The sequence below is a fragment of the Pelodiscus sinensis genome, chromosome 27 (assembly GCF_049634645.1).
Source record: "Pelodiscus sinensis isolate JC-2024 chromosome 27, ASM4963464v1, whole genome shotgun sequence".
Lineage (NCBI taxonomy): Eukaryota > Metazoa > Chordata > Testudines > Trionychidae > Pelodiscus > Pelodiscus sinensis.
In genome coordinates this window covers 14876652-14890984 of record NC_134737.1, presented here as the reverse complement: position 1 = coordinate 14890984, position 14333 = coordinate 14876652, and the positions used below count along the sequence as shown (strand labels likewise).

General features: G+C 60.3%; 1 protein-coding gene across 6 annotated transcripts in view; it reads left to right on the top strand.

Annotated features, from left to right (window-relative positions):
- Positions 1-14333, top strand: part of PPFIA4 (PPFI scaffold protein A4) — a 143412-nt gene that overhangs the window by 66055 nt on the left and 63024 nt on the right. For all 6 annotated transcript variants that reach the window (XM_075910026.1, XM_075910022.1, XM_075910023.1 and 3 more), the window contains exons 3-5: positions 9283-9384; positions 10760-10924; positions 12415-12489. In XM_075910026.1, the coding sequence (XP_075766141.1) occupies positions 9283-9384; positions 10760-10924; positions 12415-12489 (342 nt within the window). The remainder of the gene's footprint in view (positions 1-9282; positions 9385-10759; positions 10925-12414; positions 12490-14333) is intronic.

Below are 14333 nucleotides of genomic sequence, written 5' to 3'. Positions count from 1 at the left end.
GGGACTAGTCGATTTCCCCTCCTCCCCTTCCTCCGCTTGCTGCCTCCATCAGACAGAGGTGGGGAAGGGGGAAGAGGAGGTACTTGAAAGCGGGAGCACCACTCAGCTGAACCCGGGCTCAGCTGTGCAGCGCTGTGCGCGTGGAGTCCAGCGGGGGCTCTTGTACATTTCAAAGGAGGAAGGCGGAAATGCCTATCGACTAGTCGAGAAGTCAATGGAAATTCCATCAACTACTCGATTAACCGCTAGTTAACATCCTTAGTTGGGTATGAAGCTTGTTCTGGTGTTGGTGCATTTCCGGGATGCTGCTCAGGCTCGTTTCAAGCCGGGTTGCGTTACCGAGCTGAAGTTGCGGGGTATTTCTCCTGTGTCCGAGTGTCACCTGAGCAGGGGAGCTTGGGAATGTTTTAAACTTTCCAGCGTCCTACAGGCCGTGAACCCAAATCCAAACTTCTTCCTCGTTTCCTCCCGACTTTTCATGTTGCTGCCCGGTTGCAACATCCCCAGCCTCAAGCGTTCGGACATCATGAGTCAGACCCCACCGATCATGCGATTGGCTCGCAAAGCCTGCCATTAAAAAAAAAAATCCCCCCTTTTGCTCTCTTTCTTTGCCATCCGGCTTGTGAGCGTCCAGGGCGCGTTCAGGTCACGTTTCAAGCTTTTCTCTGCCATCAGAGCTGGAAAGAACGACGCGAAGACATTCATGTCCACCCTGACTGAAAGAGTTGGGGCTTGAATTAAAAATACCAAACAGCAGAACCTCAGCCGTAGGAACAGCTGGGGAGCAGAGACCGTCCCTAACGCTGAACAAAATATTAGGTTTCAAAACTGGTTTCAAAGCTTTGAAGTTGGACATTGACTTAAGACAGCGTTGAAACTTTATCATGCAGAAGAAAAATGCTGTTTGGACCATCTTAGTGTCCATGCAGCTATCACAGAACGTTTCCCTACCTTGTCAAATCTTTTTCTGTGCTTTGCCTGTGTATCTGTCGGAGTTTGCGTCTGACACAGCACTGCCCTGTATTTGTAGGGGGGTTCTCGGCTGATTGAGCACCTTGGTTCCAAATGCCGTGTGTGGTTGGCCGGCCCGTGCGTAATGGGTGTTCCGCTCTCCGAGGGTCCGCTGCGTGGTGGGAGACGGCCTCGTCTCGGGCCTCGTTTCTGGCCTGCTGGATTTCAGCTCCTGCCAGCCTGCAGAAGGAACCTACAGCCCTGTACAAAAGCGCAGCTCCCCTTGGTCTGGCTCTCCGAGAACTAGGAACAAGCCACCCAAGCCCTGAGGCACTGGGCCTCCGGTGCCTAAATCTCTTTAACAGCCTATTGATTTTGGTGAGGGTTAGGTGCCTAAAAACCTTTGGGGGCATGGGCCTGAGCCTCCAGTCTGGGGGGGGGGGGGAATTCAGGCCTGGAGGCCCCATGGCAGGACTGGAGCACACAAAATCTACTAGGCTGCCCCCCCAGGCTCTGGCATGTCTTTCTCCTCAGTTGGGAGCCTTCTGTGCGGCCCCCGACCCAAAAACGGTTCCCCAGCCCTGCCCCCGTCCCTTGACCCCAGTGAACAGTCATAGCAGGCCTGACCCATGGCTGGCCCCACTCAGCCGAGTATGTGGGGAAGCTCTGGCTCTGGAGAGCCCCATGGGCAGGGAGCCGATGGCTCAGAGCCATGCCCTCTCCACCAGTGGCCCCTCCTCACTGCCACCTCGGAGACACGAGGAACTGGGGGCCACGCCCAGCCCAGCTGTGCTCCTGGCCGCTGTCCCAGCACGGCTGCCTCAAGCAAGGCGGGATTCTGGGCACGCCGGGATGGGCTCAGTCATGCTCCCCGTGCCAGCGGGGAGCGCAAGCGCCGCCCTGCCTCTGCCAGCAGCCGGGCCCCTTGAGCGCGCGGGGCAGCGAGGGGCCTGCGGGACAGCGGGGGGAGGAGAGACCCGGGGCCTTGCTGCGGCCCAGCGTGGGAGTGTAGCCGGCCCCCTCAGGCTGCCTCCAGTGGTGGCTGGGCCACGTACAGGCCGAGGCTCCGGCTCTGGCAGCAGAGGGTTGGGCTTGAAGGACACAGGTCCGGCCGGGTTGCTGCCCAGGACTCAGCCAAGGGCATGAGGAAACAGCAGCTCCCTAGAGGCCAGGACACTGGCACCCACACAGCGGTGCCACCCACCCCTCGCGAGGAGCTGGGGCTGCAGGGCGTGGCCTCTCATCTGAGCACGGCAGAAGGCCCCTTCCAGCCCAGGAGATGGACCGGCTCCCGTCCTTGAGCCGGACAATACCGACCTGTCCTGTTCTCTGGATGGGGCAGTGCCTGGCGGCCGGGGACTATGTCCTGGGTCTGTCGGGAGCTGGCATGGCTGGTGCTCTGGGCACCGGCAATACATCTTCTGTCTCCCACACCTCCTTCAGCTGTCGCTATTGCTGCCACTCTTGTAGGGCGGCAGCGCCAGCTGGGAGCAGACCCCCGCAGTGCTAGGCAGAGCAAAAGACAGTGCCTGTCCTATACCGCTGTGTGTGCTCAAAAAGACACATAGTGGTGGGAGGGGAAACTGAGGCACAGCGGAAGGCTCTGCTCAAGTCAGTGGCAGAGCCAGAGAGAGAACTCGGCTCTCCGGGCTCATCTGGCAATATTGACTCTTCGGAATCCCGTTTGCACGTAGCCTAAGGTGGTGCTGTCCCTGAATGTGGAGTTGTCTCAGCATTTGTCGGGGTTAGACATCGATGATGATAGAGAGCACCAGAGACAGCCTCTCCTTTGCTAAAGCCTGGCTCTGGGGTCCCCTCCCTGCTCCTCCGCCCTGCCTCATGGGAGGGTGAAATGTGTTGCCCTGGGCCCTCAGGGTGACAGTGGAGGAATGGGGGGGGCTTGCAGGCCCCGGGACAGGCGGCTTTGGACAGATGCCCTTTGTAAACGCTCCATTCTCCTCTGTAACGTCAAGGCAATAGCACTGATTTCCCGGCGCGTCCAGCCCCCGCTCTCCTCCTCTCCACAGAGCAGGCCTGTCAGCCCCAATCATGCCGATTAGGGGCTGGAAATGAGATGAACCACGCCGCTGGGGCGCCCTGCCACGAAGCCGTGACGGGGTCTAGCGTTGCTTCCCACGCACCAGCCCGCGGGCGGCGCCCGGAGACGGCGACGAGGCCTCCTGCCTTGTGTCATCCGAATGGGCGCGCCGAACCCTCTCCTGTGATCTCTGTGCAAGGCCTCCCCTGAGACCGGCAAACCCTCAGCCCCAGCTTTCCACGCCCGCGGGCACCGGCCGCTGAGGGACGAACCCCCTTTCTCTGGGCCCTGGCCTTGCAAACGAAGATCTTGGGGGGGCCAGAGGAGCACTGCCGGCCCCCTGGCCTTTGAGAAAAGCTGCCTTCGGGGACTGGAGACAACAGGAATGGAGCCACTGGAGGCCTGGAGGGGCCGGACACCAGCTGGCTGCTGCCCAGTGACAGAGGACCCGTGGAGACCTGGTGTCTGGAGCAAGGGATGACAAAGAGATGCAGGAGGGAGCGTAGGCCGCGAGGGGGGAGGAAACCCTGGGAGTTTATGCAGAGGAGCTGGGGGAGGCTAGGGGCGAGGGGAATGCAATTCATTTTATTCAAAGGGACAACACAGATACTGCTTTGGAGGCAGCAAGCAAGACCCCCGGGGCTTGCCCACCATCACGTCCCTGCCCCATTGCTTGCCGAGGGTGCCACCAGTTGGGACCTGTGACAGACCGGGCCGTGTCTGGGCACAGCTGAGGGTGGCCGCTCAGGGCGAATTGTTCAACTTCGGGGCTCCTTACAGCCCCCAGACTGGTGACCTCTCCAAACAGGCCACAAACCAGTCTCACAGAGTGCTTCAGCTGCCTGCCTGAAGCCTCACGGGCAAAACCCCTCCGACACCCCAGCAATATCCGTGCCCCAGATGGCCCCGGGCCTATACACAGGTGAGGGGTCCTAGCACCCAATCCCACCTACCCCGAACAAGTTCTGTCCGGTTCCAAGAAACCAGCCACAGATCCCTGGTCAATTTACCCTCTGGACCTTACCCACAAATCACGCTGGGCCAATCCTTTAGCATCTAACAACTAAAGGTTTATTATTACAATAAAGAAAAGCATGAGAGTGAGGTTGCTAAGGAATCATACATTACATGCATCGAATCTCCCAGTTCTCGATGCAGGCTCTAGCAGAGATGTTACAGCTGCTGGTTTAAAAGTTCTTGTTGAGCATCCTATCATCAGGATGGGTCCACAGGTCTTTCCGGCTCTTCGATCCCTGTGCTGCTGCCTCTGGCATGAAGTGCTGAGCTGAGTATCAAGATGGAGTCAGCCACATGGCATCTTTATACCTCCTTCCTGCTCTCTTCTTGGCTGCAGCAGGTCACCTGGCCAGCGACCTATCGCTGTGTTCCCTGCTTGTAGCCCTTCGGTGTGTCCTTGGCCTACTGAGTGCCATTGTCCCACAGGACCTCGCTAATTAGCATGTCCATAGGCCAGGCTCTGCCCAATGCTCAATCACATTGAGAGAATTCCAGTCTCCATAGCGAGAACAGATCCCTAACTCCACACCCAGCCATTCTACAGATCTATGAAGAGCAGATACAGAATCAGAAGGAAGTCAGCTTTTGTTTGACCCCTCACACAGCCCCCTTTGTACCACTTTTGGGGCAAACACCCCCCCATGGGTGCAGCAGTGACCCCGCTGCTCTCCTCACAATCCAATAACGTAACAGGACCGTGGGTGGAAAGCGTCCACGAGATGATTGCCACGAGGACGGGTCTGTGCTGCGGTGTTTGGGGGCTGGCTGGAGAACTGGTGCCTGGGGGATTCGCAGCTGGCCCTGTGCCTGGTTACTGATGCTTGGGCAGCGTGGGTGCACTTTGCACGGGTGCCAGTGACAGACGGTGTGGGAGTGTTGGACCTTTGCACCCCTGGGAGTTACTGTGGTAGGCGTGTAGCAGAGCCAGGGCTGTGCTCACTGGGAATGCAGGGAACTGAGCTGGAGTAGGCTAATTCAGCCACTGCGAGCCCCGGGATGAGGCAAGGGAGCGGTGGGAAAGATGGACGATGCTTATGTAGCTAAGTACTGTTGGGCCAGACACTCCCCAGTAACTGCAGCAGAACTATAGAGATTTACAGCATCTCCAGCTGCGGATCTCTCAGACAGTGCACGCCCAGCAGGGCAGAGTTAAGGTTATGCGGGCAGCCTCAACGTTGCCGTTCCTTGACTTGGGAGTACCTTCGCTGTGCTTTGCTAATGCTCTTCTAGATGGAACGTTAAGGCCATAGAGCTGGAAGGGACGTTTTTCAGGTGATCCCATCATATCACCCTATTCAGAAACACATCGAGCGCCATCTTTTATAACCGGTTCTGTTTTGCCCACGCTGCTTGTGTTCCAGAGCCTCCCTGCACTGCAGGTTAGAAATCCTCTTCTGAGTTCTAGATTCGTCTTTGGTTTACCTCCATTTGTTCTGTGCCAATGCTGCCCTTTAGCTTCAGTCCTGCCCGGCAGAGGGGCAAACAATGAGCCACGGAGCAGGTAGCGTGTGTCTGGCTGATTGGTTAAACTTAGCTGAACTCTGGGTTTGACTACGAGCCATGAGGATCTGGAATGCCCTGGGCTGCTTTTTTGGGGGGTCTCCGGCAGGTCTCCGTGGGCCCTTTTGGTCAATTTCCAAGCTGTGTTGTTAAGTGTTCTTAATTTGAGCCACAATTAGGCCTCCCTCTTTCACTTTCTAATCCACTTACAAGTATCCCTGTTTAGAGTGGGGAGCTTATGACATGCAGCCGTCGCTGCCCGAGCAAAGATCTACAGTCGGAGCAGGACGTGGGGCGCGGTTCTGCAAGGGCTCCCGGTGGGTGACAGAGGGAGGAGACACTTTCCCTTTGCTCCCGCCTCAAGGAAAGCCAACGAGAAAGGAACGATGCCGGGAATCTATACTGCCACTTGGCCCCCTTGTCGCTGCTCCCAAGAGTCAAGTCACAGGCTGGGCACTAAGGGTCAAGATCACAGCGGACTCTGGCTCCGAGAAGGTCCCGTCCGTAATGCTGGTGGCCCCCCTTGCCAGTCCCCTCTGAATTTTTCCCCCCGAGTCTCCGTGGGTGCCAAGGTGCCAGGAGAGGACCACAGCAAGTAAAGGGCTGGTGGGAAGGTGTAAATGGGGGTGAGGTAAAGTAGCCCCTATGCTATTCTGATTTCCCACTTCTCACACTGTTGGCGGCCCTGCTAGTAAGGGGTGCCGGCGTTGGCAAGGGACTCCAGTGAGCACAGGTAAACTGAGGCAGTCCCTGCCCCAGAGGCGACAAGTGTCTCACTGGTGCCCTTTACACTCTGGAGGAAGCTGTGAGTGACTCTAGTTTAGTCCCGCCACTGAGTCTGGCCCACGGCTTTCCAAAGATGCACCTGTCTCTGGGGAGATGCTGCGGGGTGCGTTTCCAACAGCCTCCACGCCAGGGGAGTGACAGTGGGACCCAGCAGGTGGGGTCAGCCTCTCTCTGCAGAAGAGGCCACTCCAGCGGGGGGTGGGTGGGAGAAGAGAGCATGGGTGAACGTGCTGGGTAGGGGAGGCCAAGGGCTGACGGACGGGATGGGGTGGTAGGGGAGATGCTGGGAATAGACCCGCCTCCAGCCGAACAGCGGATGTGAAGACTGCAGCCCATTCCTGCTCTGGCTGGTTCCTAGGCCCGCTCTGGTGAGGAGCAGCGCCCAAACTGGGAGCCAGCAAGTGCTGCAACAGGATTAAACCTCCGAAGGGGGGTTATCCTTTCCCAGCCTGGGGAGCAGTGCTGTCTCTGGAGAGCTGACACATCAGCCCTTGCTGCCCCTCAGCGGGGCGCGCCGGCTGTGCTGGCCTTTTCAGCTGCGCAGCTCCGGGGAGCACGTTACTGCTGCAAATAAGGACTAAGAATTGGACGGTGGCTTCTGCAGTGTCCTGGGTGGGGAGTGGGGTCGGGGGAGGGACATAAGATCATCAGAACAGCCAAGCTGGGTTAGACAATAGGACAATCCAGCCCAGTGTCTTGTCTTTGACAGTGGCCAATGCCAGGTGCCCCAGAGGGAGTGAACAGAACGGAGAATCCTGTGATCATCCTCTTGCCGGTTCCCAGCTTCTGACAAACAGAGGCCAAGGCCACCGTCCCTGCTTATCCTGGCCAATAGCTATCAATGCACTTCCCCATGAATTTAGCTAGTTCTTTTTTAAAATCTATTGTAGTCTTTGGACTTCACAACTTCCTCTGGCAAGGAGTTCCACAGGTTAACTGTTCTGCATGAAGGAATACTTCCTTTTGTTTGTTTTCAACCTGCTACCTATTTGTTTCATTTGGTGACTTAGTTCTTATGTGATGGGAAGGAGAAAATAACGCTTCTTTATTTGCTTTCTCCCAATCAGTCATGATTTTATAGACCTCGATCATTCCCCCTCCGTCATTTCTTATCCAAGCTGAAAAATCCCAGTCTTAATCTCTCCTCCTACGGCAGCCGTTCCATATGCCTCATCATTTTTGTTGCCCTTTTCTGAACCTTTTCCAATGCCAAGAGATCTTTTTTGGCATAAGGTGACAACATCGCTACAGAGTATTCAAGCTGGGGGTCTCGCATGGCTTTATACAGAGGGGATAAGATATTCTCTGTTCTAGTCTCTATCCCTTTCTTGATTTCCATTCTGTCTGCTGCACACTGAGTGGCTGTTTTAAAAAGACTTGGACTTTTCAGCTTAGAAGAGAGGAGACTAAGGGGGGATAGGATAGAGGTCTCTAAAATCCTGACTGGTATAGGAAAAGTGAATAAGGAAAAGTGATTTACTTATTCCCACAATACAAGAACTAGGGGTCACCAAATGAAATGAACAGGCAGCAGATTTTAAAACAAACAAAAGGAAGTTTTTTCTTCACTCAGCGCACAGTGAACCTGTGGAACTCCTTGCCAGAGGATGTGGTGACGACCACGACTTAAACAGGATTCAAAAGAGAGCTAGATAGATTCATGGAGGCTAAGTCCATCAGTGGTTATTAGCCAGGGTGGCAGGGATGATGTCCCCTACCTCTGTGTGTCTGGAAATGGATGACAGGAGAGGGATCATGTGAGGATTACCTGTTGTGTTCCCTCCCTCTGGGGCACCTGGCATTGGCCACTGTCAGCAGATGGGATATTGGACTAGATGGACCTTTGGTCTGACCCACTATGGCCATTTGCAAAGGGTTCTGCCCTTCGTGTGGGTGGCCCTTGGTGGCTGAGGGGAGTCTTTCAGTCTCTACTCACCTGTCTGTGGGCAAGATAGCATCCAATAAGTGGTCTGAGGTCAGGCATCTTCTTTTACAACCCCTGGGTACAGTTTGTAGGAGAGTTTGGGGGGAGGGGAGGGACCCAGGCCCACCCACTCCTCTGAGTCCCAGCCCAGAGACCCTGCAAGTAGCAGTTACCTGCTGAGTTTCAAGTAATTAGTTGCTGTCACATCCCTGGGCCACTTCCCCGGCATGCTGTTCTATCCAACCCTTCTCTAGGGCTTTGTGGTTGCCTTCCCCTTCTCCAGGGTTGTCTGGTTTCTTGGCTAGCCTTCAGCCACAGGACCTGGCTCCCACCAGATAGGATGCCCGGCTCTCACCCGGAGCTGTCCAGAGTGCTGGTATTCCCCACTCAGCCCTGAGATCTACCTGGATCAAGCTCCAGGAAGAAAGTGACAGGCTTGGCCTAACAGCTCCTTTTATAGCAGCCTGCTGCACCCTGATTGGCTGCAGTGGAAGCTGCCCCTCTGTTCTGCTTGGAGGACCTCTCTACTCCTCCTGTTGCTGGCCAGGGTGCTGAAAGGCCTCCAGCTGGAATGTCAGGCGTTGTCCACCCCATCACACCGTTCTTATGTGATGGCAAAGTCATTCTGCCTGACACGGGTGTGGCTGGTCAGTAGGTCTTATTGAAGGTGGGGGCTTCAGCCTAAAAAGCAGCACTTGGTCGGGATCGATAGCTGTCCTCCTTCCCTGAGTTGTCCTGCTGCAGCCGTGATGAGCGGGGCGGAGTTCTGGGGGTCCCTGGGTTTGATGGAGGTCGGGGCAGTAACAGCCCCCTGAAATTGCTGCCAAGGCCGGTTTTCCAGCCAGCACCGCTCTGGCTGCAGGTCCCTCTGGGGTGGTCCCCTCCCCTTGGCTCTGCTGAGCAGGCCGGGCTAGCTGCCTGCCCCGGGCAGCCGGCGGGGCCACGCTGGCTCAGGAGAGGGGTGTGGGGAGAGGAGGAAGCTGCAGGGTGAGGCGAATCCAGCTCTCAGGGCCGCGCCCAGCCGCTCTGCCCTGTCCGCAGGCTGGAGCATTGTGGCCTTTTGCAGGAGTTTGCCACCCTCACGAGAGAGCTCGGTACCTGTCGCGAGCAGCTGCTGGAGAGGGAAGAGGAGATTTCAGAGCTGAAAGCCGAGCGGAACAACACGAGGGTGAGTCCCGGCCCGGCCCTGCACCCTGGCTGCTTAAGGCACCCACCTTCGGGACTGGCACGTTCCCTCCCTGCCGGGCCACAGAGAAAAAGAACTGCCTGGAGCTTACCTCGGCCCCAGCCCTGAGCACCATCCTGCACCCCAGCCCCCTCATCCTACCCCCCCCAGTGCCTGCACCCCCAACCAGAGCCCTCACCCTCCCGCCCCCAATCCCTGCCTCAGAACCAGATTCCCCTTCCGCACCCTGAACTCTTGGGCTCCACCCCCCCCATCCCAGAGCAACCTCCTGCACCCCACATGCCTCATTCCTGGCCCCCTAGAGCCCACACCCCCAGCCAGAGCCCTCATCCCCTCCTGCACCCCAACCCTCTGCCCCAGCCCAGAGCCCCCTCCTGCCCTCCAAATCCCTCATTCCCAGCCTGGTGCATGCTCCTGCAACCCAGCCCTCCCCGAGTCTGCACCCCCAGCCAGAGCCCTCATCCCCCTCCTGCACCCCAACCCTCTGCCCCAGCCCGGAGCCCCCTCCTGCATACCCTGAACTTGCCGTTTCCAGCTCCGGCCCAGCGCCTGCACCCCCAGCCAGTCCTCCCCCTCCCCCACCTAGCCTCTGAGTCTGCTGAGGGAAGCGGGGGGCGGGGGGGGGAGGAAGATGCAGTGAGTGGGGGCAGGGACAGTGCCTTAGAGGAGGGGCGGGGGTAGGGCAAAGGGGTTTGGTTTTGCGTGTGCAGAGTTGCCAGGCCAAGGCGGGGTCTCGTTCTGCCCCGAGTCCTGTCTGCTTGGGAACTGAGCTCCCCTCTCCAGAGCCCCTGGAGATCACACTCGCTCCATCGCGGTCTGTGGACGCCTCAGTCCTACTCTATAGAAACCCCTCCTGGCCCCGCCCTGCCCCCAGCTTTGCTAAAGAACCTCACCCGCAGCAACCCCTAGGCCAAACTGCCCTTCCCCTCCCCCCACTGCCAGCCTGGGCGGTGTGCCGGTCGGGGGAGCCGCGAGGCGGCTCAGCAGGGATCGGTGTAGCTTGGCCTGTCCGTGTCACCGCAGGGTGTGTGTGCTCAGGGCCAGGCGAGGCCCGTGAGCGACGGGGCTGGGGGCTGGGTTTGCAGGCTGCTCATTGTCCGCTTTCCCCGGGGCTGGGCGTAGGGTAGGGTGGCTACTCCGGGCATCGCTTTGGGCTTTGCAGCTGGGTGAGGAGGGGTCTCCGGATCCTCCCGCACACAGCGCAGTGGGCAGGAGGTGGAGCACGTGCCCTGCTCCGTCGCCCGCATGGGGGGCGGCCGTGAGCCTGTTCTGGAACTGGAAAGGAAAGAAACGGCCTGTCCGGATGCCAGAGAGCAGGGCCCGGCAGGCGGCGACGGCCTCTCCCTCCCTCTCGCAGCTCTTGCTGGAGCACCTGGAGTGCCTGGTGTCGCGGCACGAGCGCTCGCTCAGGATGACGGTGGTGAAGCGACAGGCCCAGTCCCCGTCCGGCGTCTCCAGCGAGGTGGAAGTCCTCAAAGCGCTCAAGTCGCTGTTCGAACATCACAAGGCGCTGGATGAAAAGGTGAGCTGGGCCGCAGCGGGGCTGGAGCAAGCTGGGGCGGCCCCCGGCCATCGCCAGCTGCCCCGCACCTGGGACACGGCCCCCCGGGCTGGCTCTGGCTGGCGCCCAGCCCCCTCCGTCTTTGTGAGGGCCTAGGGGCAGGCAGCTCCCAGAGGGAACCCGCAGGCGATCACCCCCCTCGCGAGACCTCTCCGGGAGGGAGTGCTGGCTGGTCGACACCGCGCTTCAGAGCCACTTGCTCTGTGCCGCCGGCTCCCGCCTCCCCTGCCGGCTGCTGGCGCAAGGGGCAGACGGGTCGGCAGAGCCTCCCTGCAGGGCTCTGTCCTGTCTAGCTTCAAACCTCCGGGGCGGCCGGTGTCATAGGCAGGGGAAGGCCTTGCCTTCCCTAGCCGCCAGGCACGGCCCCGCCCCCAGCACACCGACGGCAGGAGTACGGGGCATGGAGTGTTGCTGCCCCAGCGCCCACCCACGGGTGCTCCAGGTTCTGGGAAGTTGGGGCCATGTGCTCTCCTCCCTTCCCTTGGTGCTGGGGGGCCGCACGCCACCCTCCCTCCCCGTGGTGTGTGGGGGCGGGGCCTGAGCAGAAGGGGTGGGATTCGGGGTTTGCCTTCCCAGCCCTACCTTCACCTACCACCCATGCGCCCTGCCCCATGGGAGGCCCATCCACAGCAGCTGGGCCTGGGTCTGTTTCTCGGTATCGGCCTGTTTCTCCTGACTGTGTCTCTGGTGTCCTACCCGACCCCCTGCTCTCTCCTGTGCCACCTCACCTGTCCGAGAGGCACGCTGCCGCCCAGGTGGCCTCTTGGCCAGGCCGGGCGGCTCGGCTCGGAGAGGCAATGCTTCCCCGCTCGCGAGCCCAGCGTCCGAGTGCAGCAGAGAACGGCGGGAGGGAAGCCCCTCCGGCCACGTGAAGGAGGAGAAAACGGGAACATAAAGCCGTGAGCAGGGCCCCCAGCCCGGAGCGCAGGGGCAGCCCAGTGATCCTGTTCTGTGGCCCCCCTCTGCTCCCTCACCACCCCGCGCCCCAGGCGCTGTCCCTGGGCCCAGAGGAGCCAGGGTTCAGAGGTGCCTCTGCGGGTTCACCTCCCTGCGGGGGACGAGGGCCCCTGGCTTGCTCGGCCACGTGAGACGTGCTGTGGCTGGCTCCTCCGCCAGCAGCGATTGCTTGCAGCCTGGTCGCCCTGCCAGTCTCACGTCCCTCTGGCCCCCTGCCAGCCGCCCGGCCCCACAGCCCCCAGCCTGGGCAGCCACTCGCTTAGCTGCTGACTGTCACCATCCGCTGTCCCGGCTTCTCTGCTGGGAGCTCGGCAGGCCGGCCGGCCTAGCGATTGTCGGCTCTTTGCAGGCTGGGCAGGAACTCTGCCCCGTCCCAAGCCAGCTTGGCTCTTAGCACAGCAAAACGCTCCTTGGAAATCTCTTCTTCCGGCCCTTCCCCCGGCCTTGCCGCTAGCGAAGGGACCAGCCTGTCCCCTTGTTCCCAATGCCCGCAGGTGAGAGAGCGCTTGCGAGCGGCCTTAGAGCGCGTGACAACCCTAGAAGAGCAGCTGGCAAGCGCCCGTCAGCAGGTAAGAGGGGGCTTTGGGATCCCACCTCGGAGTCTGGGGGGGACTCGTCTGCTACTGACATTGATCTGGGCAGCCACGGGCTTCCTGAGGAGCTGGAACCCCTTGGTGCAGCCTGGGCAGCCTCTAGTTTTCCCCCACGCATGTGCGGAATGAATTTTATTATGTGCACCCGTGTGGCGGTGAAGGGTCACACATCCGTCACACCCTTGCTGTTGCTCATGACAAAATGCATTTGGTCGGGGAGGCACCGAGGGGCTTTCAGGGCTGGGAGTTGGAGCGCATGGGGCGGGGGGAGACTGGCTGCAGGTGTGGGCTTTGGGTGGGCCTGGAGATGAGGGGTACAGGCTCCCTGGGAGCTACAGCCAGGAGCCAGGGCCCCCCCAGTCTCTCTGCCTGCAGCAGCTCCTGGGCTGGGGGGAGGGGTACCTCTCCCCTGGCCGTGGCATTAGGGATGTTAAATTGGGTTTCATCAACTCACTGACTAGTCGAGGGAATTTCCACCGACTAGTTGATAAGCTCCTGGCTCCACCGCTGACCCCGCTGCGGCTCTGCCCTTTAAATGTACGAAGAGCCAGCAGGCTCTTCCTGCATTCAAAAGGCTGAAGCGCCGCGGGGGGACCAGGTGCGAGCTGGGAATCGGCTGATTCCCGACTCGTACGTGGTCCCCTTGCCCCCCGCGCAGACGGTGCTGGGGGGGAACCGGCTTAAGCTCCCCACGGCAGCGACGGGGGTGGGGGGCAGCGACTAGCCGAGTCACGACTGGACTGGACTGTCCGATAAGCTTCTGCTGATTGGCTAGTCGAGGAGTCGCTTCCGTGGCATGTCCGTGACAGGGCTGGGCGGGGGAGGGAGGGGTGTCTCTCCACTGGCTGCAGAAAGTCGGGGGGAGATCTGTGCCGGGCCTGTGGGGAAAGGCGCCCCCCCACTGCATCACATGCATGGGGGGGCCTCAGCCTTACGCCCCTGCATGGGGCCCATAGGCGGCTGCGCAGCGCGGAGGGAACTTAGGTTGCAGCTGAAAGAAATGCTGCATCCCGCCCCCCTTTGTATGGCCCGGAGCAGCAGGCACCTGATTGGGCGACTCCTGCCTTAAGCCTGTTTGATCGTTGAACCCCCCGCCTCTGGGCTTGCTGCTCCCAGCTCTGTGGACGCCCCCCCCTTGCCCACTGGCCCTGGGGGGAGAGCCATTCCCAGGACTGGAGTCCAGCCGCCCTCCCCCCCCCCCCGACAGGAGCCGTGTGTGACCTGCTGGCGTATGAGCAGGGCTGCTGCTGCGCGGGGCCGGCTTGGGCTCTGGCTAGAACCATGTGCACCAGCCTTCTTGTGCATCGCACGCCGGGCGCGCACCAGGGGGCGTGGGCAGCACAGCCCAGGCTCCTGAACCGCGTGCAAGCAGAAAGGCAGAGTGTGCGGGGGTCCTGCCTGGGCCGGGGCCGAGCGGCATGTGGGGCGTTGTGCCCAGTGGTTAGAGCCACAGTCAGCGGGTCAGAGCAGATGGAGGGAGGCAAAGTGGGGCGGGGCAGGAGCAGGAGTTCTCACAGCCATGGGGCAATGCTGTGGGCAGCTGCTGGGCTGCTGACTCCTCCCACCAGTGGGGCAGCTTTTGACAAGGCGGCTGAGCTGCGTGGGGCGCCTGGAGCTGGCTGGGCTGCAGCGTGGGGAGGCGAATGGGAGCCGAGGCCAGGGACCGGCGGGTTCTGATTTTCCTCTCTTTGGCCTCTCACCCCAGTGCCTGCCCTCCCTCCCTATGCAGCAGCCTGGCCCTGCTGGGGGCCCTATGCCAGGGCAGGGCGACGGTGCATGTCCGTGGCAGGGCACAGCTGGGGGCACGGCCGACCTCGCTT